We start from the raw sequence: 23,365 nt of genomic DNA, 5'->3' as shown, positions 1-23,365 counted from the left end.
CAACCATATCGGATAGATTGACATTAGATTTTATCATGAGCCACCAGCAGGTTACATTATTTTCATTTAGCTATTCCGTAAAATATCCTAACTTCTAAATACAGTGGCAAAATGTTTTTACAGAAGCATTCATGGTCCCCAGATGATATATCCTGGTCTGCCCCTAACCTTTCCTCTCTCTCCTTCCACCACTTTCACTTTGGTTGTTTTAAGGGAAATGTCTCAACATTCACTTTAACAGATGAATCCTGAATCCAATTTGATTTATACTGATCAGCATTAACTGTACTTTGTGTTTCGTGCTACTTAGTAAATGATGACATGGTAAACTGAACACTTTATCCACTATATCTATTGGAAGCACATCCTTGCAGAGCTGCCAGCCTGCAGACTCTTTGTGTTCTTAATCATGTCAAAATCTTAAATACTTGGCTTTATTTTATGACTTATAAAACTAGAATGTACCGAGAGCATGTTCCGCCGCCAAGGCTCAACAGTCCCCTTCAATTAATGAAGCTGCACCACATTGAAAACAGGCATCGCAAACCGGCTGCACCTGCAGGAGAGAGCAGGCGGGCTCATGTGAAAAAACAAGTCCCAGTCTCCTAATGCAGAAATGAACTCTGCATGAACTCGCCTGATCGGCCACTCAATGTGTTTGAAAGTGCACACGGTCGTGCGACAGATATACAACATTTACACATAAATATAAATTAGCAATTTAAGTTTGAGAGAGAGAGAAAACATGATTGTTAAAAGTTTGACTTGTGATGCATTCATTTTCCTGTGAATAGTACTGGTCTATTCTGGCTAATGGAGCAATGCAGAAGCTAAACCTTAAATCTCCACAGATTTGAGCAGAGAGCTGTATTTAAGGCCTCGTGGGAGAAATATCCAAAAAGTTTTTTGGGGAATAACAAGTAAATAATAAAGTAGAAATACCTGATTTTATGAATGCTAAGACGTAATAAGACAGCAGAACTCCCTCTAAATGAATGTGCGGATCCCAAGTTCCTCGGTTATTGAATTCACTTCTTTTGTGTTTGGACAGCTGGCCCCGACTTGCCTGCATGAGACGAGTGTTTTTACCAGTGTGGTTTCTTCTGGTTGTCGTGGACTTGTTTCAAGTGTAGTCTTAAACGTATTTCTTCTCTGATCCCTGCGGAAAGAAACACAAACACGCCGGATGTAGACAAACACGACACTGTACAGTATGTCCTCCATGGATGGATGCGGCTTCACCCCGCTCTACCTGACACACACACGTCCCTGTTGAAAGGTACAACACCTGCTTCAGTCTCCGCAACTGTTTGTGTACAAACACGACAGATGGTTGTGTTTCCATCGATTGTGAGTCACAAACAGGAGTGCTCACACCAACATGACAAATGTGGAGATTTTGTTGTTATGAGCTGAGGAGGGTCAAAAGGTCACAGCAGAGATTCTCTTTCCGATAAATTAATAGAACGGCTTGAGCACCAGCTTTGCATCAGATAACGGGAGGATAGAAGTCCGTGCTCAAATATTCATTTTCTTTTCTATCCCTCCCGTCTCCCTCATACTTCTGTGGTCACATGAAACCGTTTCCTTTCAGTTTTCCCTGGAGTATGAACCTGACTTCTCGTTTTGAGCTTTTCCCATGTTGCAACCAAACATCATCACATTTTTTTCCACATGACATTATTATTGTTAGGGTTATTTCCACTTGTCATTATTTCCCTACATCCCAGGTGAGGTCAATTCTCATGATACTACAGTATCATGTACTATTACACTTATGTGCAAACTACATGTTTGTAGTTGAATCTACATAATAAAATCAGGCATGTTTAGGGGAATCCAGTGAATTTATAGTTGGTTTCATAAGAGGACTGTTGGGCCTTCATGCCATTCTAGTTTATCTATGTTTCTTTTTAATTAAAACCATCCTGTCTGTTAGTTTATTGCATTGGAGAATGTTACTGAGATCAAATGTAAAAAACTGCAGTAAAACATGGCAAAAGAGAAAATATGTATAATGTAGAATATACGATAATTATTAAAGAATAGGGGTTATCAAATATGGAGTATAGAATATACTTCTAGGCACTTATCATTGAGGCAAAATGCCGAGAAATGTCCCACTCTTGGTGTTAGAGAAGTACAATAAGTGGTACACTTGTAGGCACTTTACATTAAAACAAAATGCCTAGAAATGTACTATAATAGATACTATACTATACTAGTGTTTGTCTGACTGGGAATTAGCAGCATTCCGTAAACTTACGGAAGTGCAATACTTGGGACACAAAAATGCCTAGAAATGTCCCGAACAATCAGAATGAGCCGGATACTTCTAGGCACGTATCATTGAGGCAAAATGCCTAAAAATGTCCTGACCAATCAAAATGAGCCGGACACTTCTAGGCACTTATCATTGAGGCAAAATGCCTAGAAATGTCCTGACCAATCAGAAAGAGCCGGACACTTCTAGGCACGTATCATTGAGGCAAAATGCCTAAAAATGTCCTGACCAATCAAAATGAGCCGGACACTTCTAGGCACTTATCATTGAGGCAAAATGTCTAGAAATGTCCCACTCTTGGTCTTACAGAAGTACAATACGTGGGACACTTGTAGGCACTTTACATTAAAGCAAAATGCCTAGAAATATCCCACACTAGTGGTTACGGAAGTGCAATACTTGGGACACTTCTAGGCACTTATAGTAGCAAAATGCCTAGAAATGTCCCGACCAATCAGAATGAGCCAGACACTTCTAGACACTTATCATTGAGGCAAATGCCTAGAAATGCCCCGACCAATCAGAGTGAGCCGGACACCTCTAGGCACTTATTATTTTGGTAAAATGACTAGAAATGTCCCACTCTTGGTGTTAGGGAAGTACAATACTTGGGACACTTCTAGGCATTTATCATAGTACAGGATTCATACACATTTTGACCAATGGATTTCCATGACTTTTCAATAACTTTAAACAAAATTTCCATGACCAAACATTTTGTGAGATCTCGGTGAATACATGAAAGTGACAAAATGTAGTATTTAAGCTAACAATGAGAATTTCAAAGCATACAGTATACCTTAAATTAGACAAATGAATGAGACATTAGTTTGATTGAGGTCTTTGTCTGTTGTAACACATGGCATGTACTTTTCCATTTGTAGCCAAGCATGGTTAAATCTACACTTCCCTGGCATAGTGCATTATCCCGCCTGCTTCCCCACCGAACGTTTCAATTAGTATGAGAGCGGAGGCCTCCTTATATTTTGAGCGTATTTCTTTTCAAAGCATATGAATTAATTAAAAACTTTTTTTCAAGCACTTTTCCAGGCCTGGAAATAAACATTTAACAATTCCATGACTTTCCAGGTTTTTCATGACCATAGGAACCCTGAATATAGAATGTGGAATATAGACTATGGAGTGTAGAATATGGAATTTAGAGTTATAAACATTGGCCGTTTCTGGGCCATAAAGGGATTGTGAGCTGAAATCCTATTTGCAACATATTCTCGATACATTGGGGACATAATGTACATATGTCAACATCATCCTCTGATAGTATTATTCAGCCCAAGTGTTGCCTCTGACAGAGTTATGCAAAACGGCTTAGTCAACTGACACAGATTCTGGTAAGCTGAGCCGGTGCCATGCTGAAAACTGAGGAGGCATTCACAAGTGTCCCTGTGTGACAGTGAGCGTGGTTCACTTTGTGCTGCTGTGTTAATCAACGGGGACATCGAAGCTGTCATTCTGCTACTACAGGGTCAGTAAACCTGTCACTCAAGAGGAGACCTGGCATCCTTCCCCTCCAAGCCACCTGGAGAGATACATGTGATCCTGCTAGAAGAGATGGCGGGGAGGGAAATTCTTCAGGGCAAAACAATACATTTTAATGATTCCAATTCACACCTCGCTGAGCCATTGTGCGTGTTGCATCGTGATCCAAAAGCCAGTGAGGTTAATCCCCCGCCCCCTCCCAATCCCATCCTGTGCTGTAGCAGCAGCGAGGACACCATCATGTCATTGTGGGACAGGCAGCGTGAGGGCGGCTGCTGATGTAAGCAGCAGCACAGACCATAACCGCAGCAAAGATAAAATAATTCATCTGACAAGTAGTTAGTTACACATAATAGATGAATCATCAAATCAGAAGCAGAAAAAACTAATTCAACATCAGTGAAATACAACATAAAAATCGAAGTTAATTATTGTCTAATTGAGTTTCAAAAGTTAAAGGATGAAATTTTAAGTTTTTTTGAATTTCATTGTAATTTAATCTTCACTTGTGATTTGTTTATTTAATAGAGTAAATTTGATGATACTACTCAAATTGTATTCACTCAATTTATTTGAATTTTAATTCGGTAAAATAAGCTTCGTTGAGCATGTTTGTTGTAAAAACAAACAATAAAAAAAGACGAGGCAAATTCAAAAATTGCCAAGGAAGGATAAAATAACTATCTAAAGATGACACTGCCCCCTATTGTTCAAAATAAGAATACATTTTTCCACTTACATATATTTTGAATATACAACTAAAGGCATTTACATAATTCTTTAAATAAAAGGATATCAGATTAAGTCTGTTTAAGCTTCCAATGAAAACCAATGCTGGAAAGTATTAAAGAAACCATAGATGATTATAAATTCCCCTACATGGATTAAACAACCCCATTCCTGGTGCTTATCCTGGAACAGCTGAGGGTCGGCCAGATCAGCTCCATCTCTGTGTTGTGTGTCTTTGTGGTTTCACACTTCATCTTCAAATTCTCTCTCAGTTCACGGAAATAGCAAGAGAACGGAATGCAAACAATTTTGGGGGCATCTTCGAAAAAAACAAAACACTGGCGTTCCCACTGAAGAGAGAGCTAGTGAAATATGCCAAACACGGAGCCCCAGGACAGAGGATATGAAGGCAGCCAGAGAGCGTCTGGCACGAAAAACTGACATGTCCACTGGTAGTTAACAATCTCGGAAAAACGAAATGTTATATCCTGCACCTTTTACTTACAGTTTGGATTTTCAATAGCAATGAACCGCTGCTGATTTGTCAGTGTGGTAATAACCTGCCACTGATAATATCAAATGAATTGTATCAACATAGGAGTCGGAAGCTGCACAGTGTGAAACTGAAACGTCATTTTAAAAAAGAGGAGTCAATCCTCTGAGTCCCTGAGGAACCAGGCTCAACCTTTGTCTGACTTGGAATTAGCAGCATTACACACAAGAGACTGGACAGATACCATGAAAATTGATTGAAGGATGTGGTATGGGTGAAAAATAACAATAGAAGTACATATGTTGGTTTTCACTTTCTCTAACATTGCGAGATAGGACAATTTTTCCAACATTTTCATTGATTTCTAAGAGAGAAGTTCATGGATCTTGTTTATGGGATAGATATTTATGAATGTGTGAAATTTGGTGCAGAGAAAAATATGAATCTGAATAAAGTGAATTTAAACGTGGTTATATTCGGGGACTGTGGGGCCTTGGTCGACCACTTTCCGTTGCTTTTTGTCCATTTTCTGGTGTGACTCCTGGTTAATGCAGGATTTGTTTTTTTTTACCTCCTGTCCTCTGCTCTTCTTCCTGTTAGTGTGTGCTGATGTCTGAGTGGGACCCTGGGTTCCTGCTCCTCCCACCTACTCTTCCAGACGATCACCCGCCGCAGGATATAAGGACAGATCCCATCACCTCCTGACACAGTGTTGATTATGTTGTGGTAATTTTGATCTACTCTTTTTATAATGCTCTTAGGAAGCTTGTATTTTTGCCTGACTGCTTGTGACCTGCTATTGACCTTCATAATAGGACATTTGTTTCAAAGTGAGGAAAACTTCACAGATGTATTTGTAAGCACAAAGATCCGTTTTAATTATCAATTATTTTAGATTCTCACAAAAACAGAAAACCAAAGCTGATCCACATAAACCTATGTACTTACATTCAAACACATGGACATGTTCATCAGAACACACATTTTAAACAAAACTATTTTTATATACATAAACATCATAAAAATATAAAAATCTGTACAGGGAAAGACGTTATTCAAAGTGAGATCATTTGGCCATAAAATTGGGCACTCAAAGTTCAGTGTGTTGTCCTGACTCTCTCTTGTTCACTCAAACTCATTGAGGCGTGCAAACATGGCCCCATGAGCTGTATCCCAGTAGCTGTCGTATGGTGAGAGTTCGTATGATTGAATACCCAAGCCGGTACCCTGAGTCCTAAATGAAGCCTGCGGGGAAAGGAAGAGGAAGAAAAGAAGACGAGTTATTAGAGGAGACACATTGGAGACAGATTGGAGACAGGTGCCCCGCAGGTAACACTGCTAATTACTTTGAGAGTGAAAAAGACAGACATTCATACTCCATCTGTTAGGAGCTGCTAGGATATGACGGAGTATAAGGATACTTAAAGGGGGAAAAGTTTTCAATACATCTACGCGACTCTCAAAGAGGTTTTGCAGTTTCTCAAGAAAAACTGATATTTTCATTTCGAGGTCTTGGATCCAGAAGGATGTGGAACAAGCATGGGTTCACCTTCCTGCTGAAAAAGGTTTTCTTTCTCTCAAAATATTAAGATGATATTCTTGCACTATAACAACTATATTTTCTTCAGTACAGCCTTAATACCTTGTCTTGGATAGAGGTGAGTGGGTGTTTTTTTTTAAGAAATGAGAAAACAAAAGGTGATGTGAATTATTGTTACCGAGATTGGAGAGGTGATGTCCTACTGGTGGTGCCCCTGATCGCTGCCCTTCTGCCAGCCCATAGCTTGAAACTTGTGGTTCCCAATGTTATTGCTTGTCAGGCCATTGTTGGTGGATTGGCCATAGTTTCTGTAAAAGGTGGATGGAAGGAGATGTAAAAAGATGCTGATAAAAGGCTTTGCAGGGTGAGTCTTACTTTTAGAACATACGCTGGCGGTTGATAAAATCCCTTATTGAGTGGATAAGCATCAGATCTCCCCCTCCTCTCTGCAGCTCTGTCTCTGTACGTCAGCTGTTAAAGTGACAAAGAAACATGAGTGACCATGTGCACATTCATGAAGCTACAGGAGGAGAAAAAGTGGAAATGATTCATGATACCTCGGAGCCTCTCTTCCCATTTTCGGCTACTGAAATCCTTGATCTTCTCTGAATCTCCAAATTTTGCTTCAACAGTTGGAAAACATAAAAATATTGTCAGATGACGAATCCCAATCAACAACAATATTTCCAGTTCACATCTATATTCAAGACAGGTTTAAGATATATCACATCATTTCCACTTTGAATTGAAGCTTTATATTTATTATCGAACAGATGGCAGCTCCCTGAATATTTGCCACTCGCAGATTCAACACCTGCTGGTTTATCGTCCTCACCTTGTGGAGGTCAGAGAACTGCTGGTGACGCAGCAGAGTGTCTTTGGTGGGGAACCGCCGCTGACAGAGCAGGCAAACCCCCGTCCTCCAGTCTGTTATTCTGCCCTCCTCGTTCGCTGTTCCATCCATGCCACCCTCCTCTGGCTCATTGTCGCCATTGTAAGAAACAAACGGGTCACTCTGCAAAATGAAAGCAGATAAAACTGGAGTGTTCTGGGCGGTGTCTTCCTGGTGTATTTAGTAATAATTCTTAAGAATTTAATGAAAGACAAAAGGAAAACCTTGGTTTCCTGCTCCAGGATCTTGAATGGTTCATTCGTGAGTGACGGCATCTCAAAATCTCTGCTTTGCTGAAAGGAAAACGAATCTCATTAACATATAATTAACAATAATTTGTAATACATTTTAAAATCATCCAGAAGAGAAAGCCAGTCCCTCGTTTTGGTTAGCTATGAAAAAGATGATCCCAGTCGGGAATGACAGCTAAATACATTACATTTTGTTATTTCAAATATGTATCTGAAATTGCATCACGTTAGTATGTTCGTACTTTCTCTGTCTTGTGTATCTGTTTCTTCAGGTCTGTATCAGCAGTTTCTCTACACTGATTTAATGGGTCTTACAATGACTTCTACACTACCTTCTCTTTGAAGAGGGAGAAACCTGCATCAGCAGCTGCAGAGCATTTCTTGTCTTCCTTCTTCGACGGTCCCAAATCTGGGACACTGCTCTTAACACTCCCTTTTCGCCTCTTCAAGCTTTTTGCCCATCGTTCCATGTTCTCTGCAATCTGCAATTTGACTGATATCACTTTTAAGTTCAAGGGAAAGACAATAGCTAATAACTAGAAGAGATGAATTAGTCACATTTACCTGCTGTGAAGACCTAGTTTTTGGCTTCTTTTTTCCTTTGGGCTCTTCACTGCTTGAACTTTGTTCGGCCATCATGTCTTCTGTCGCCTGGACGTACGTCTGTTTCTCACCGTCCCAGTAGAGGTACTGCTGAGTCCCTGAGTTGTAGTAGTACTATTAATGACAAAAGAAGCACTGCTTTAAACAACGGTTCTGGTTAAAATAACTGATCTGTATACCTGTAAGTAATAACTCAGTGTACATACTTGGCTGCTGGGATCATAGTAGAGACGAGTCTGCGGATCATAATAGTAACCTGAATCCTCGTCATACTGGTATGTGGACATATCAGGGCCAGCTATATACACCAAGAGAAGCACATGTCAAACAAAGCATGTTTTTAACCACATTTAAAGTTGATCTGCTCATACACACACAGTGATTGGAGATATTCTGTTAATCTCTATAAACCGGTTCTGCATGAGAATATGTAGAACCTGTAGGCAAGGGACGAGATTTGGGGGCTGGAAGTCTTATTGGTTCCTTTTCAAGTTTGACAAATCCCTTTTGAGTAGACTTTGGTTGCCCGAAAGTAAAATCAGTTTAGACTGCAAAAGAGGTGGAAAAGATTGACCCAAATGTGGCTTTCAAATGTATGTGCATTCATATTCAGATACCTTTTAATAGAGATGAGCCAAACTGTCAAGGAGCTAAAACACCAACACAATTTATTGCTGTTTTGAGTTTTGGGTGGAGAATTATTAAACACAGGGGAGCTCGGACAGTAAATGATGTATGACGAACAGATGACTGAGTCATGGCTTGGAAATCCACTGTGAACACCAGAAGCCCCAAAATATTGTCCGTTGCCCCCAGAGGGCAATTTGTTTTCAGACAATAGCCGATGGGCTCTGAGTTTGTTCTGAGGCTCACTCATCTCACCTGATGTTTTAATAGTTGGGGAGGTAGAAACTGTAGTTGAAACAGAAGAAGCAGCTGGTGTTACTGGTGATGCTGTGGAAACACTTGCAGGCTGCTGCTGCTGATGCTGCGGCGGCGGCTGATGCGGCTGATGATGCGGCTGATGATGCGGCTGATGATGCGGCTGATGCGGCTGATGCTGCTGATGCTGCTGCTGCTGATGCTGCTGCTGCTGATGCTGATGCTGCTGATGCTGCTGATGATGCTGATGCTGCTGATGCTGCTGATGCTGCTGATGCTGCTGATGCTGCTGATGCTGCTGATGCTGCTGATGCTGCTGATGCTGCTGATGCTGCTGATGCTGATGATGCTGATGCTGCTGATGCGGCTGATGCGGCTGATGCGGCTGCTGATGCGGCTGATGCTGCGGCTGCTGATGCGGCTGCTGATGCTGATGCGGCTGCTGATGCGGCTGCTGATGCTGATGATGCTGATGCGGCTGCTGATGCGGCGGCTGATGCGGCGGCTGATGCTGATGCGGCTGCTGATGCGGCGGCTGATGCGGCGGCTGATGCGGCGGCTGATGCGGCTGCTGATGCGGCTGCTGCTGATGCGGCTGCTGATGCTGCGGCTGATGCTGCGGCTGATGCGGCTGATGCTGCTGCTGATTCTGCTGATGCGGCTGATGATGATGATGATGCTGCTGATTCTGCTGATGCGGCTGATGATGATGATGATGCTGCTGCTGATTCTGCTGATGCGGCTGATGATGATGCTGCTGCTGCTGCTGATGCTGAGGCTGCTGCTGCTGCTCTGCATCGACCACCCTTGCTACATGATGTGACTGAGAAGAGAGGGGGGATCATGATAATAAGCTTCTGAATCAATCACAAACTGAGTTAAATAGTCAATTGGTAGATCTGTTTGCAGTATGTAGACGCCATTTTGCAACACTGTCTACCTGTATGGCAGTCTGGTTGAAAACGACAGGTTGGTAAATTTGAGCTGTCTGGGGTATGACCACACCCGTGGCTGCAGGGAGCGAAGTCTTCATTCCTGGGGCAGCTGGAACAAGTGACGATTTCAGTTCAGTTTCAGCCTCAGTATAAAAACATCCAAATATATCAGTGATAGATCGAAACCTCATTTTACCTCCAGGGAAGCCATCTCCATTGACAAGAGACAATCCTTTCAGATGCTGCTGCTGCCACACCGGATAATTCTGCTCCTATATCACAAAAAAAACTGTTTGCTAAATCGCTAAAACTTATCTATGTCTTTGTCACCTTAAAGTGTGCGAGTGTGAACTGACCTGTGACTGCTGCGAAAAGCCCTCTGGAAGAGTAACATAATCTGAGGTGGCCTCTGAACCTGGTTGTAACTAAACAGATAAGACAGGTATGTGAGGCAAGTCAGTGACAACACACAGAGAACCTCATTAAAACATGCTTGGATGTAATTGCAAATATAACTCAGTAAATTATCTCTGTAGCTTAAATACAGAATATAGCACTTTGTAGTTCTGCTTTATTTTGAAGAAATTGTACTTTCTAGATTCTTGTCATCCTGGGTCTGTACCCTTGGGGTTGGATAAAAGCGTCAGCTAAATGAAATGTAATGTAATATTAAAATTCATTAAGTTCCAATAATAAGTATTTTTAAATTGAGAATGAAACAGTAATGTCAACACTTTCTAATACAGAAGATCCATCCCATATAACCATGTGTTTCTCTCTGGCCACTGTATAAAACCGCAAATAACAAATACAACTGTACTCTGCTTATCCGGTGTGAAATGGAGGAAAACTAATACCTGGCTGGTATGGGATGACCCATGGGCGGCAGCGATGGCTGTGCTGGCAACTGAGATATGAGTGGCTCGCTTACCCCAATGCTGTGCTCCATTTCTGGAGAAGACACAGAGTGATTATAGCGAAACTTTCATTTAGCAACAAACACAGAAAGAAAATATTCCATTATTTTAGATATATAACTAAAACAGGTTTATAAACCATATGCGCAGGATGTGGGAGACAGAATTCCCTCAAATGTGTGCACTACATAGACCCAAAGAGCTCTTTTGTACAATATTCTATTCAAAGAGAGCTATGAAGACTAACCCTGTGTGTGTGTGTGTGTGTGTGTGCTTGTGCGTGTGTGTGTGTTGACTCACTTAGTAGCAGTCTTGGCATAATCCACAGCTACTGTTTTTCCATCCAGTTTTAGAGGCGGCTGGAGGCCTTGGAGGATGGTGAGCAGCTCAGAAGCCTCCTTCAGAAGTGAAGACACAACATTTTCACGCGTATGTAACCCCCCCCACCACATGCACAAAAAAGGACAGTGACTTACATACTGACTACAAACATACCAAGGGAGATGAAAGCTGGACAAAGCCAAGGCTTTTGTTATTTCCCGTCTGCCAGTGATTGAGGAGGCGGACATTTCTCGCAGACACGTTAGCATAGGGGGACAACATGTTCAAAATCCCATCGATAGATGAAATCGGGGCCAGATTTCTCATAATTAATGCTGTTGACAAAAAAAAACGAGGAGGCATGACTAAGTGTAGAATATGTACAAGATGGTGGAAATATTTCAATACATGGTAAAAAACACACTCACTGTCTGAATTTTCATTGCTTTCCTGTTGAGGTTCCACATTAGTACTATCTACTGCAGGGGACCCTCCGCCTATACTCAGCAAAGACACAGTGAACAAATCTATGTGAGTCAGTACAAGAAAGCAGAAGATTCTGGTAGACAAGAAAATACCAGAAGTCTGCTGAGGAAACAACTCACCAACTCCACATTTGAAACACCTGGGCCTTCTCTTAAAATTGCACAGGCCACACTGTAAAGAAACAATGACCATATCTTATTTCTATTATAGGAATAATTAATATAATAAACTATATTTATAGAGAAAAACATATCGTTGTAGAAGATCAGTGATGTAATTGGGTATGATTCCAGAATGGGCCTTAAATGTTATAGACAAAATATTAAAATCAGGTTTACCAGGAACCAATGAAGTGACACCAAAATTTGGTTAATGTGATTTCTCTTTTCATTTGGTGAGGGTTTCTGGATAGGCTTTTATTTACATATGTACATTCTGCTGATTCAGACAGGTGTATCGTGAGTTCAAATTGTCTAAGAAAATAAATAAACAAAGTATCAAGGTGTAGTTGGAAAAAACACTCACCGAGCTGCAAAGCCAGTTTTCATACATCTCCCTTTTGTGGCTGTATTCCACTGAAATGCATTTCCCCTGGATCACCAACTTCTTCTGTAAAGATCAAAAAAAGCCATCAGTCATTTGTGCCATGTTTCAGCCAAAGAAGCAGGTGAGGTCCTGCCACCACATGAGTTAGAGCAGCTGGAATGGGAGAGAGTGGCTAGGCTTACACTTGCAGCTTAGTGTTGAGTGTCTCAAGGAGCAGAGGCAGAAGGAGAAGTTCAGAGAGAGAGAGATGCAGTACCGTGTACGAGGAAAACGTGTCCTCATAAAAAAAACAAATGGTTCTAAGTGTTAGGGACCGGAATGCTGCCAGCTCATTCCTTCGCAACTCCAAGTGTTCAGGTTTTAAATGGAGATGAGAAAATATCCAAGTGACTGAGCTGGAGCAGAAGGTGCTATGAAGCCACAAGGCAGACAGAACTCAACAAGACCATTTGGGCCATTCAGTCAACAGAAAATGTCTAATCATGATTAAGAGGCACAACACACATTCTGAGTTTTATATCTTGAATATAGCCCTCATAATGTCTCTATTTATAATTATTAATCCAAAGTAAAACCATGTAACAAAGCAGCTGAAAAAGTCGAAGTTAACAACCACTTGTGACATAAAAAACATTTTCATCTGATATCACAGTTTTGAATGCCCTAATTAAATACAAAAAGATATCAGCTCCAAACTGGTATCAATGCTCTAATCTCAAAGAATAATTCGAAAACTTGGTGATTGTTGAGGCAACCTGATTGGTCTCCATCCATCGGGTAGTATCTTGCCGGTGATAAAACTCCATGAGGGCGAAATCTTCGGTTTTACCTAGAGACAGCATTCAAATATAGATTGGAGGTGTGTTAGTTAGAATGCTTTTATGCAACATTCAAACTTATAATGGGTTTGTAGACTCCATCTCAAAGTAAGAATCGCAGGTGGGGAGGGTGCTTATAAGGTCAAAGGGGTGGTAGTGCATTTTCTTTAGCATAGCTTGTCATGTCCCCTTATATGGTACCTGACCATGTCATCAAATCAGACACCAACGATCCTCAGAAGGTTGTGATATGAAGCATTTATTCTAGAAGTAGCCATAGGGCATGTTAAGTGGGCTTTAAGACAGAGCACGCAGACACACCTCTTGAATGCAGAACTCACCTGTCTTTGGCCCGAACACACCTATGCCCGCTGGCTGCGGCCCCTGCAACTGTTCGAGTGCTGCGCGGATCTGGAAGAGAGACAGCGATGTTCAAATTCATGCGACTGTGAATGTTGGCCCCTGAGACTGGTAGTGTTTTGTGGACTCTTCACCCACCCCTCCATCGGCATAGTGGTGAGTTGATAATGATTTCATTTTCATTTTTCTGTGAACTTTCCATTTAAGAGTCTCGTACACCAAAAACGGAATATCACAAAGTTTATGCCTTCAGTACATGTGCGCTGACTTCCTCTGCATTTCCACAACACGTAAACTGCAGCAGTTGTAGTTATTCAGCCAGTACTTCTCCTCTCCTCTCTTCCGCTGGCTTCCCCGGAGTTTATACAGCATGTACAATGCGGCAACTGTTGTCGTCTAAAAAACATCACAGACTGCAAAAGAAAGACCGGCTGTGTCTGCATCTCTCCCAGATGACCTGAACATCTTTTATGCTCGCTTTGAGAGCAACTCCCCGGCTTTGGAGATACAAGAGGCCCAGGGGGACAGCTGCCCCCCTGTAATATCCAGAGCAGATGTGTTGAGATCACTTAAGCGGATTAACACACGCAAGGCACCTGGACCTGATGGGATCCCTGGCCGAGCTCGCAAGGTGTGTGCGGATCCACTGGCAGATGTGTTCACAGACATGTTCAACCTGCCACTGCTCCAGTCTGTAGTCCCTGCATTCTTCAAGGAGACCATCATTGAAAACCAAAACCCTCTGCCTGAACGACTACCGCCCAGTAGCACTCACCTCCACCATCATGAGGTGTTTCGAGCGGTTAGTCAAATCCTTCATCACCTCCTTCCTCCATGACTCACTGGACCCACTTCAGTTTGCCCAAAGGGCAAATAGGTCAACTACAGATGCCATCTCCCTCACCCTACACACTGCCCTTTCCCACCTGGACAAGAGGGACACATATGAGAATGCTATTCATTGACTACAGTTCAGAGTTCAATACCACCGTGCCCCTGAAGCTCGTCACCAAGCTCAGAGACCTTGGGCTCAGCATTGCCCTCTGTGATTGGATCCTGAACTTCCTGACAGGGAAGCCCCTAAGCTGTGTGGATAGGCAGCAACCCATCCTCCACCCTGACTCTCAACAGCGATGCCCACCAGGGCTGCAGGCTCAGTCCTCTCCTTTACTCCTTGTTCACGCAGGACTGCATGGCCACCCACAGCTCTAACACCATCATCAAATTTGCTGATAACACAACCATCATGGGCCTGATCACCGGCGACGATGAGAAGGCCTACAGAGAGGAGGTCAGAGCCCTGACATCTTTGTGCCAGGAGCGGATCGTGGACTGCAGGAAGATAAGGGGGTAGAACACAGCCTCTTCTCCATCAACAGGACTACATCATTGTAGTGTATTGCTTGTTTAATATTTTGAGCATTTCTAGAAGGGAGCTTGTGATCCAAGCACTTCATTGCCAGCGACTGCTAAATGCTATTGGTATGCACATCACAATAAACTCTTGAATCATCCTAAGGTGAATACTCACTGGTTGAGTTAATTATTAACTCAAATAAACTTTGTCGACCCCGTGGGGCTGATATTGCGTTAAGGGGGGAAAGATTTGCATTGCATTTGGTGGGACTGCACCATAACAACATTCAGTGTGTCTTTACCCTGAAGAAGAATGAATGAGACTGAATGGAAAAATTTGAGCTTACTTCCTCTTCTGTGATATTAGGAGGGAGACCTCTTAGCACAATAGGCTTGTTCCTCTCACTCGGCAGTGTTTTGTGGTCCTGGTCTGGACGATCCCCGTCATATTCATCATCAGAACTGTCACAGTGGCGTCGTTTTCGGCCCTTCTGTTACAGACAAACAAACAAAAAAGTAAAACTGTTAGTATTGACTTTAGAGGCAAGAAGTGTTGCCTTATTCTGCTACTGGTGAGAAAGTAAGATGACATCAAAAGACCCTGTTCAGACATGGTATTGACGTCGGTCCAAAAAGATCCATTCACAAGTGGACAGTTCTATGTTTGCCTGTTCATACCTGGCACTAACATGTGTCCTGAATGAGTCTCCTGTGATCGGATCTCATTACCCCACTTTATATGCAAATAATCATGTCCATTATTTATGTTCGTGAAGAGCAAATAATGTTGGTTTTACCCAGTCTGAGTTTGGAAATATGTCCTATGACAAGCTTTTGTGTGTGTGGCACAAGTGAGAGAAAGAGAGAGAAACAAAAGGCGAGCGCTGTCAAGAGGGACTGAATTAACTAAGTACTGTATAGTTTTGCTTTGAAAAGTGATCTGACCAATTTAAGAAAAGTATCAATCATGATGTGTTGGTCGTTGTCGATATTGTGCCAGTGGAAAATATTAACGTGTGGTGAAAAATAAATTTGATTCCTTGTGAAACTGTTGAGGTTCAGAGCACCTCAGCTGAGTAGGCGGTCCTTCATGTGGGGCCCAGGACAAACAATGAGGCCACATGCGTCCCAAACCACGACTGAATGGGGTCGGAGTGATGGGATCAGACATGCATTTAGGGCTGACCACTTGTGATCAGCTCACGTAGGATGAGTTTTCATACCAGGTCTGAAGAGGGGCAAAAAAGTACCAATTCATTACCTCTGGACTGTCTCCGTAGTCTTCAAGGCGATCTCTGTGTCCATCATCAGCCCTGCATCGATCATTATCCCTCTCCACGTATCTACTTCGTCTTTCGTTCCAATCCATGTCATCTCTCATATTATCTGGACCATATCTACCACTTCGTTCACCCCGACTGAGCCTGGTAAAGAAAGCAACTACAATTACCACAATGTGATTGTATGCACCCACCACCCAGTGCAGGTTCAGTCTATAAACATTTATTTTTCGAGACTCATATGTGGTCACTGTGACATTTGTCTGCTGAAATATAGTACCTTAAGGAAATCAGGCTTTGTGAGGCCATCAAAATTGAATCACTTAGTCTGTGAATCTAAGTTTGTGCCATATTTTAAACTATTCTCTTGAGGAGAAGATAACGCTTTCACGAGACAAAAAAGGTTTTTGACCTCTAGTCACCAAAACGTGAGGTCCCCTGAGCCCTGACTATGAGCTTTGACCAACAAACTTAAAATCAGCAAATCTGTAAGTCCAAGTAAAAGTTAGCACCAGATTTGTAGAAGTTACCTCTGAAAGTTTTCTTGAGATAAGACGCTCACAAGAATGGGACAGACAAAGCCAGAAAGCATAATGCCTAACGTTGCCAGTGCGTAGGCTTAGAATCAAAACGGCAGTGACATCAATTTGTAGAACACCTTGAGTTTGCGTAAAAACAATGGATGACTTATATCTTACCATTTATCAGTGCCCATCATTTTGAGCACAGGTCCCACCCACAGTTGATCAAAAGACTGTGGAGGGAAAAAACAAGACTTACATAATCAGTGTATTAGGGCTGGGCCATAAAACAATATCAATAACACATTATAATGACATCTGTATCAAAGTTTCAAAAGTTCAATATATCGAAATGGTGCTTATAATATATAATTTATCTATTTCAGATGAGTAAAATGTGTTGGTACTTATCAAGTGCTTTCTGCTTATACAAAAGGAGTTTAAAATCACTGAAAAAGAAACAATAGCCTTAACATTTATTGTGATAACATAATATAATATCGTGATGTAATTGTGGGCCTTACTGATCGAATCAATATCAAAAACAGTATTTAACTTTAACTAAACTGAACATACACTAGCGGTTAAAGGTTAAAGGTGCTTCATTTTTTTCTGTTTTCCAACGTTTAACTACAGAAACAAAATAGTGATGATGATTCTCAATACTACAACAACAATAACAACAACAACTGCAGCTGCTGTTGACATTAGCATGAAGTCAACCTGCGGAGGCGCATAGCCCAGGACAGCAGCAGGAGGCTCTGGTACACCTCGGCATAAACAAACCCTCAACTGCTAGTTTAATTTGCTTGTTGTAAGTGTAACTAGCCTTTAGCCCTTTGCTAACACAAGACAAAACCGGCCCCTTCGGCTTCGGGAGGAGGACTTCAGCTGTACGGTTTGCTGGAAACTGTGTCTTACTTGTCTCACCTTAGCTGAAAAGAGACAGGACAGGTCCCGTCTTCTTCAGTGTCCCCTACCGTTCTGTGGCACCGGACAATTAACGGAAGGTCTCGATAATCTGTCTCCCCAACAGACTGTTTGGTCTACCCACAGCTCTGCTGTTATTCTTCTTCTATGAGGTTTTGAGGGCAGCTGGCATCCAACGTGTTACATTACCGCCCCCTTCAGTTTTCATTCTTCCTCAGTTTCAATTTATCTGAAAGTTTTCTGTTCAGTCCAGGGGCGTTTCTAGGGTTGAAAGAAAAGGGGGGCTGAAGGCCGAATTATAGTCCTGCGACTGCAACCGCGGAAGGCCACGCAGCTGCATCGACGGACTCGTTTTGGTTTATGCTTCACCAACGTGTTGCGCGTGTTGCAACGCAATTCACCGCCAGAACACTAGGCGGAGTAACGTTGTTTGTCGAAGACAAAACACACAAAGAAGAGACGTCTTCTTCTTCGTTGACTGTTTATTTAGATCGCCAATCCGGCTCCTCATAGCCTATTTCTGGCGGACAAATCGGCCAGTCAGTGACGGGTTATACAAGTGGTCATACTTTCGGATCTCTTCTGCCAAGTGCTCTTCTATTTGGTCCATATTCGTTCTTCTAAATCTTCCGTGATTTCCGCGTATTGTGGGGCATGAAACCGGAAACTAGACTCCGGACGGGATGTAGTAAGCAGACCAATCACAAGCCTTGCGGGCTGCGCGCGCGCCAATTTTTTGGGGGCTCATTTGGGGCCTCGGATATCCATGTTTCTTACAGTTCATAGATTGGTTCAATCAGAAAGAGTGTGATTTTTCTCTGTATCTTTGCTTGCATTTATTCAGTATAAGATAACAGAAGAGACAGAATTTCAGGGTCATTGTGAAATTTGATAACACAAATATGAACTAATTATAAACAACAACATTCTATAGGCACTGATATTATTGTTTTAAAATACTAGAGATAGATATTAATGCAAAGAATAGAGAGCTGTCGATAGTTATTTCTTACATTTCAAATTTGCTCGTTCACACTCTTGCTCACTGGAGACATTTTCTAACAAAATAGCTAGCTAGCTAGCTTAGTGTTAACATAGCTCATTACAATATTCCCTTTCATTTGCCTCAAGTAAACATAAATTTAAGCAGGTAACAATCGTTAACAACTACAGATAGCCACATTCTGTAACTACCTGTACTTACAATTTCACTCCGTGCATCATTTACTATGAGCTAAACTCCTTGGCTTTAATCCTGCAGTCTTGATGAGAGACGTTACTTGGCAGAGTGAGAAAGTCAGCGCAGCAGCCCTAACCCTAACCCTAACCCCGGCATGAAAAAGCCCAAAATGTAGCCCCCCCTGTTCCTGCAGGATCTCTGGAGGCCAGTGTCTCTGTGAAGCCTCCGGGGCCAAACATCTACCTGGGTGAGAGTGTGCTCCTGCAGTGCACAGTGGAGTCCCTCTCTGCTTTTGTGAAGAGCTACTGGTGGTTCAGGTCCAAACCACACAGGGCTCCCACCCCCAGGCACCTGGTCTCTGGTGACAGCTACTTCATCACAGCGGTAACACAGGAGTACGCCGACAGGTACTGGTGCCAAGCCGAGTGTCAGGAGAACCGGATTGAGGTTGAGTTAAAGGCCCGGCCAGTCTCGCTTGGAGTGTCAGGTGAGCAGCAGCTACGACTGCAGCCACTGCAGCGCGGCATCAGGTTTCTGCTTTGCACAGGACGAATCAGATGAGTACAGAGGTTGTGTATTCTCAAACTGGCTAATGCAGAGACACATAGAGGCTCTTATTTTCCTCAAAACAGCCTCTGTTACTCCTCCCTATCATGGGTAAAAACATGGTTTATACTATTTCTAATTGATCAGAAAACTGTCAGAAGATTTTTAAAAAATGTGTTTATTCATTTAAGCTTATTTTGGCTTCATGACTGACTGTGTTTAGCAACAATAAAATGTTGAAAACCCCTTTGAGGGTCCCTGGAGCGAACCCTAGCTGACATTAGGTGAGAGGGTACACCCTGGACAGGTCAATCTTAAAATGTAAAACTGTCAAAAAGAATGTATATTAATTATCAATAGGATATCTTCATCAGTCATACATTTTTTTGCCAAACATTGAATCCAAAAACAGACACAACTCTCACTGTAGTACTTGATTTATTACAAAATGTTGCTGCACTCGACACAAGATTTGTTTTGTCTCTTTACTATTCAGAGGTGTGTTTTGGGCATAACATGCAATAAACCAATCAGAGAGCCATCTACCATTACCTTTAAAAGTATTAGTGTCCTTGCACCAGCAAGGTTATTATAAGAGCAAGTCATCATATTTTACACCCTTTTATTACTCAATGGTAATATGTCTCATTATTATAAAATCCTATGTCATCACTGTGAGATGTGAAGCCATTGTCCTGCTTTAACAACAGTGAGCAGGACACAGCTGTTGCCGAGCAGCAAACAAAAGCATGCTAACATTAGATACATTGCTGGTTTTATGTTGTTCATGTAGGAATTAAATAGGCAATCTGACCCCTACTGGAGAAATTCATGTTGACTGGGTTTGACAGATTATCACATGAGAAAGGTGTTTCCTAAATGTATAATTGTTAGTGAAGTGTAGGCACAGGTGATTTTAGAGACTACAGTCGAGCAAGTATGGAGATTAGAGTACAGCTGAAGGCAAATCACATTAAGTGAGAGCACATGTTTCACAGACAGCGGAGATTTACAGTTAAAACTAGAAGGGCATTCGGTGGAGCGCACCTCCGCCAAGGCCCATCAGTCCCCTTAAATTCAATCAAGCTGCTACACTCACTCATAGATATCAGTACCATAAATGTGCCAGATCTTTTTTCTTCAAGATCGCTCCCTTGGAAAATGGTGAAAGTGTTGAAAAACGTAGAATCTCAAAATGTAACAGGAAGATCCAAATATAATGGCTTCTTCTATGACTCAAACCAAATTGTTCCACCAAGTTCCCTGCAACTCTGTTGGGTTGTTCCTGTGTTATTTTCCTTACAAACAAACAGACAGGGGTGAAAACATGACCTCTGACCTCGGCAGAGGTAACAATGGCAGACACATCGATGGATTGCTTTCAAATGACTTTACTCATCCCTGATTGGTTGTCCAATTTTCTGACTATGCCAAACACATCTCTGTTTTTGTGACATTTTGTCGAGATATGTGGCTATTTCAGTTATGTCCATTACAGATTGACCAATCGTCAAACCAGGATACGTCTGAAAAGCCTCAATCTCAGACTGTTTCTGTTGCTTCTCTCATCTTCTCTCCCCTTTTCCCCCAATTTCTCTCTATCAACCCCTGTCTTAGAGTTGCCCCCTCCCTCGCTCTCTCTGACTCCTGACACCAGACAGATGTTCAGTGGGGAGTGTTTCACTCTGCAGTGCCTCACATCTCAGACTAACTCCTCAGAGTGGAAGCTGGTGCATTTCTCTCCTGACCTAAAAGCAGGGACCTCAAACCTCACCATTCACTATTCACCGCCAGGAGGTAGCATGAGCCCTTGTCTGAAGCATTTGTGTTCACTGCTGCCAGTGGGACCAGTGGAGTGTACTGGTGTGAGGGTGCCTTCTACTTTTCTTCCACAGATGGTGACATCATTCTGAAGACCCAAGCCTCCCGTGTGTTTACGGATGACGATGTCACCTTGTGTTGTCAGTATCAGAGCGGCAAACACAAACAAACCAGCTTCTTTAAAAACAGAGCCTTGATTGACTCTAACAGTTCGTCCGGTTCAGACCGAGTCATAAAGATGACTCTTAAGAATGTGACACGGGAAGATGAAGGCTTCTACAGGTGTGCGTCCCACGACAGTCAGCTGCAGAGTCCAGAGAGCTGGTTATCAGTGAGACCGGACAGAGGTTAGCTGAACATCATCACTCTGCTGTGTGTTCTATAGAAGTGGATCAGTGTCACATATCAACTGTTGTTTCTTTTAGGAAACTTCACATCAGAGGAGACTCCAGCCTCCACTGGTATTTTTCTTATTTATATACATCGACTTGTTTTGTAGGAAATACTCAATATTAATCAACACATTTTCCATTATTGAGTGAAGCCTTTTGGTTGTCTGGTTCTCCTCCTGCTCTGTCTTTTCATCAAGGTCTAATTTCATCAGGAAGATCCCTCAGGATCTAATGAGATGAAAGAAACTAGAATGGGACTCAGTAGAGCGCATATTCACCAAGGCCCAGCAGTCCCCTTAAATACAATCAAGCCGCACCCAATTTCACACACTCATAGATATCAGTCCTCTACATACGTCAGATTTTTTTCATTAAGGTCCAAGAATTATTCCCTGGGAAAACGTTTTAAAAGCACAATGTTAAAGAAAGAGATAAAAAATGACTGGATCAGCTTAATACCAAAATACAGTGGGCCCTTTCCTGACACTTACTACATCTGCCCGCCAAGATGATTGGAAATACAATTGTTGTTTTATTTATTTAAACAAGTTTTATGTCGTCTTGATCAGGTTCCTGGAAATGGATCTTTGCTTCATGTGGGGTTCTACTTCTGATAGTCATTCCTTTGACTGTTTGGCTCGTTTGTCACTACAAGTTAGTATTTATAAAATCTTCATCCGTCTTGACTTCCTACTTTCTACTGCATGAACGACAAGCCCAACAGGTGATGAAGTAAATGATTCACTGCCTGTTGTATTTTCTTGAAGGTACCAGAAGTTCTGCACTTGGAGCTGCTGGCCAGTTTCCAAACAGGAAGTTCCAGCAGGGGTGCTTCCTGCCACCAAGTTGGATGTGACAGAGGTGCAGTGGGACCTGTCCTGGATGGAGATGTCCAACCTGTTGGAAAAGGATTCTTATTGTGGCACTTAAAGGGAAACTCTCTTCTGAAGCCCAGAGAAAGTATTAACTATTGGGTCAAACCAATGAGAAAGCTCAGTCAGTGCTGCAATTTGTAGTATTTGATGGTCACATGTCAAAATAGTGCTGCCTGATATATTTTTTAATTGAATTAAATGAGATGTTTTGGATTTCTAAGGATGACTACATTTGCTGATGGTGCAGATTTGATAGCTTCCAATACAAATGTTATTGTTTCAGTTGTCACATTTGTCAATGTCAATACTTTTTGAAACTAAGAATCGTATTGGTTATATCTTATTATCTTATCATTAATATAATTGACTGTTCTAAATCATTTTACATGTATCATTTCTCCTGTGTTTGTTCGAGGTTCCATGTTGTTTGCTCCCTTTGAATCGTTATTTGCTATTTCTTGTCGTCTGAAGTTATAAAAGTCATGGAAATCGTCGTGCTTGTTTTATATCTTTTAAGACAGAACAAACAACTACCAAGAAACTAAAAATAACTATTAAGATTAACTAAACAAATACAATTTGACACAAATCCACTGCAAACAGACATAAAAAAGACTAAGAGACACAACACAAGTCTGAAGTGGCACAAAATGGCTACAGAGAGACACACAAAAGTACTACAAACAGACAAGAAATGTAGAAAGAGAGATAAAGAAAGAAATACTCTACATATAATTCTACATGCACCTGATAATATATTTCCATTCAGCTAATTGAGTAAAATAGATTTTTTTAAATTAAAAAATTTACTTCGCTAATTTAGGCTCTCGATTTAAATGCTACATTTTTTTTAGAAAGACCCGAAACCATTTTGTGTCTGTCAAGATAATTAAGATGCATGCCACAC

General features: G+C 41.8%; 1 protein-coding gene and 1 pseudogene across 2 annotated transcripts; one reads left to right on the top strand and one right to left on the bottom strand.

The window, feature by feature from the left end:
- Positions 1-5,855: 5,855 nt before the first annotated feature.
- On the bottom strand, positions 5,856-18,010 carry LOC128460021 (RNA-binding protein 5-like; annotated as a pseudogene).
- Positions 18,011-18,050: 40 nt separating this feature from the next.
- LOC128460011 (uncharacterized) lies at positions 18,051-22,952 on the top strand. 2 transcript variants are annotated; one of them, XM_053445003.1, is made up of 7 exons: positions 18,051-18,332; positions 19,018-19,311; positions 20,988-21,167; positions 21,266-21,538; positions 21,617-21,652; positions 22,153-22,237; positions 22,351-22,952. In XM_053445003.1, the coding sequence occupies exons 1-7, from the start codon at positions 18,299-18,301 to the stop codon at positions 22,511-22,513; spliced, it is 1,065 nt and encodes a 354-aa protein (XP_053300978.1). In that variant the 5' UTR covers positions 18,051-18,298; the 3' UTR covers positions 22,514-22,952. The 2 variants fall into 2 exon arrangements, with proteins under 2 accessions (XP_053300978.1, XP_053300988.1); XM_053445013.1 differs by lacking the exon at positions 20,988-21,167.
- Positions 22,953-23,365: the final 413 nt, after the last annotated feature.

The sequence above is a fragment of the Pleuronectes platessa genome, chromosome 2 (genome assembly GCF_947347685.1).
Source record: "Pleuronectes platessa chromosome 2, fPlePla1.1, whole genome shotgun sequence".
Taxonomy (NCBI): Eukaryota; Metazoa; Chordata; class Actinopteri; order Pleuronectiformes; family Pleuronectidae; genus Pleuronectes; species Pleuronectes platessa.
The sequence above is the reverse complement of the archived record's forward strand: the minus strand, read 5'-3'. Positions and strand labels throughout refer to the sequence as shown.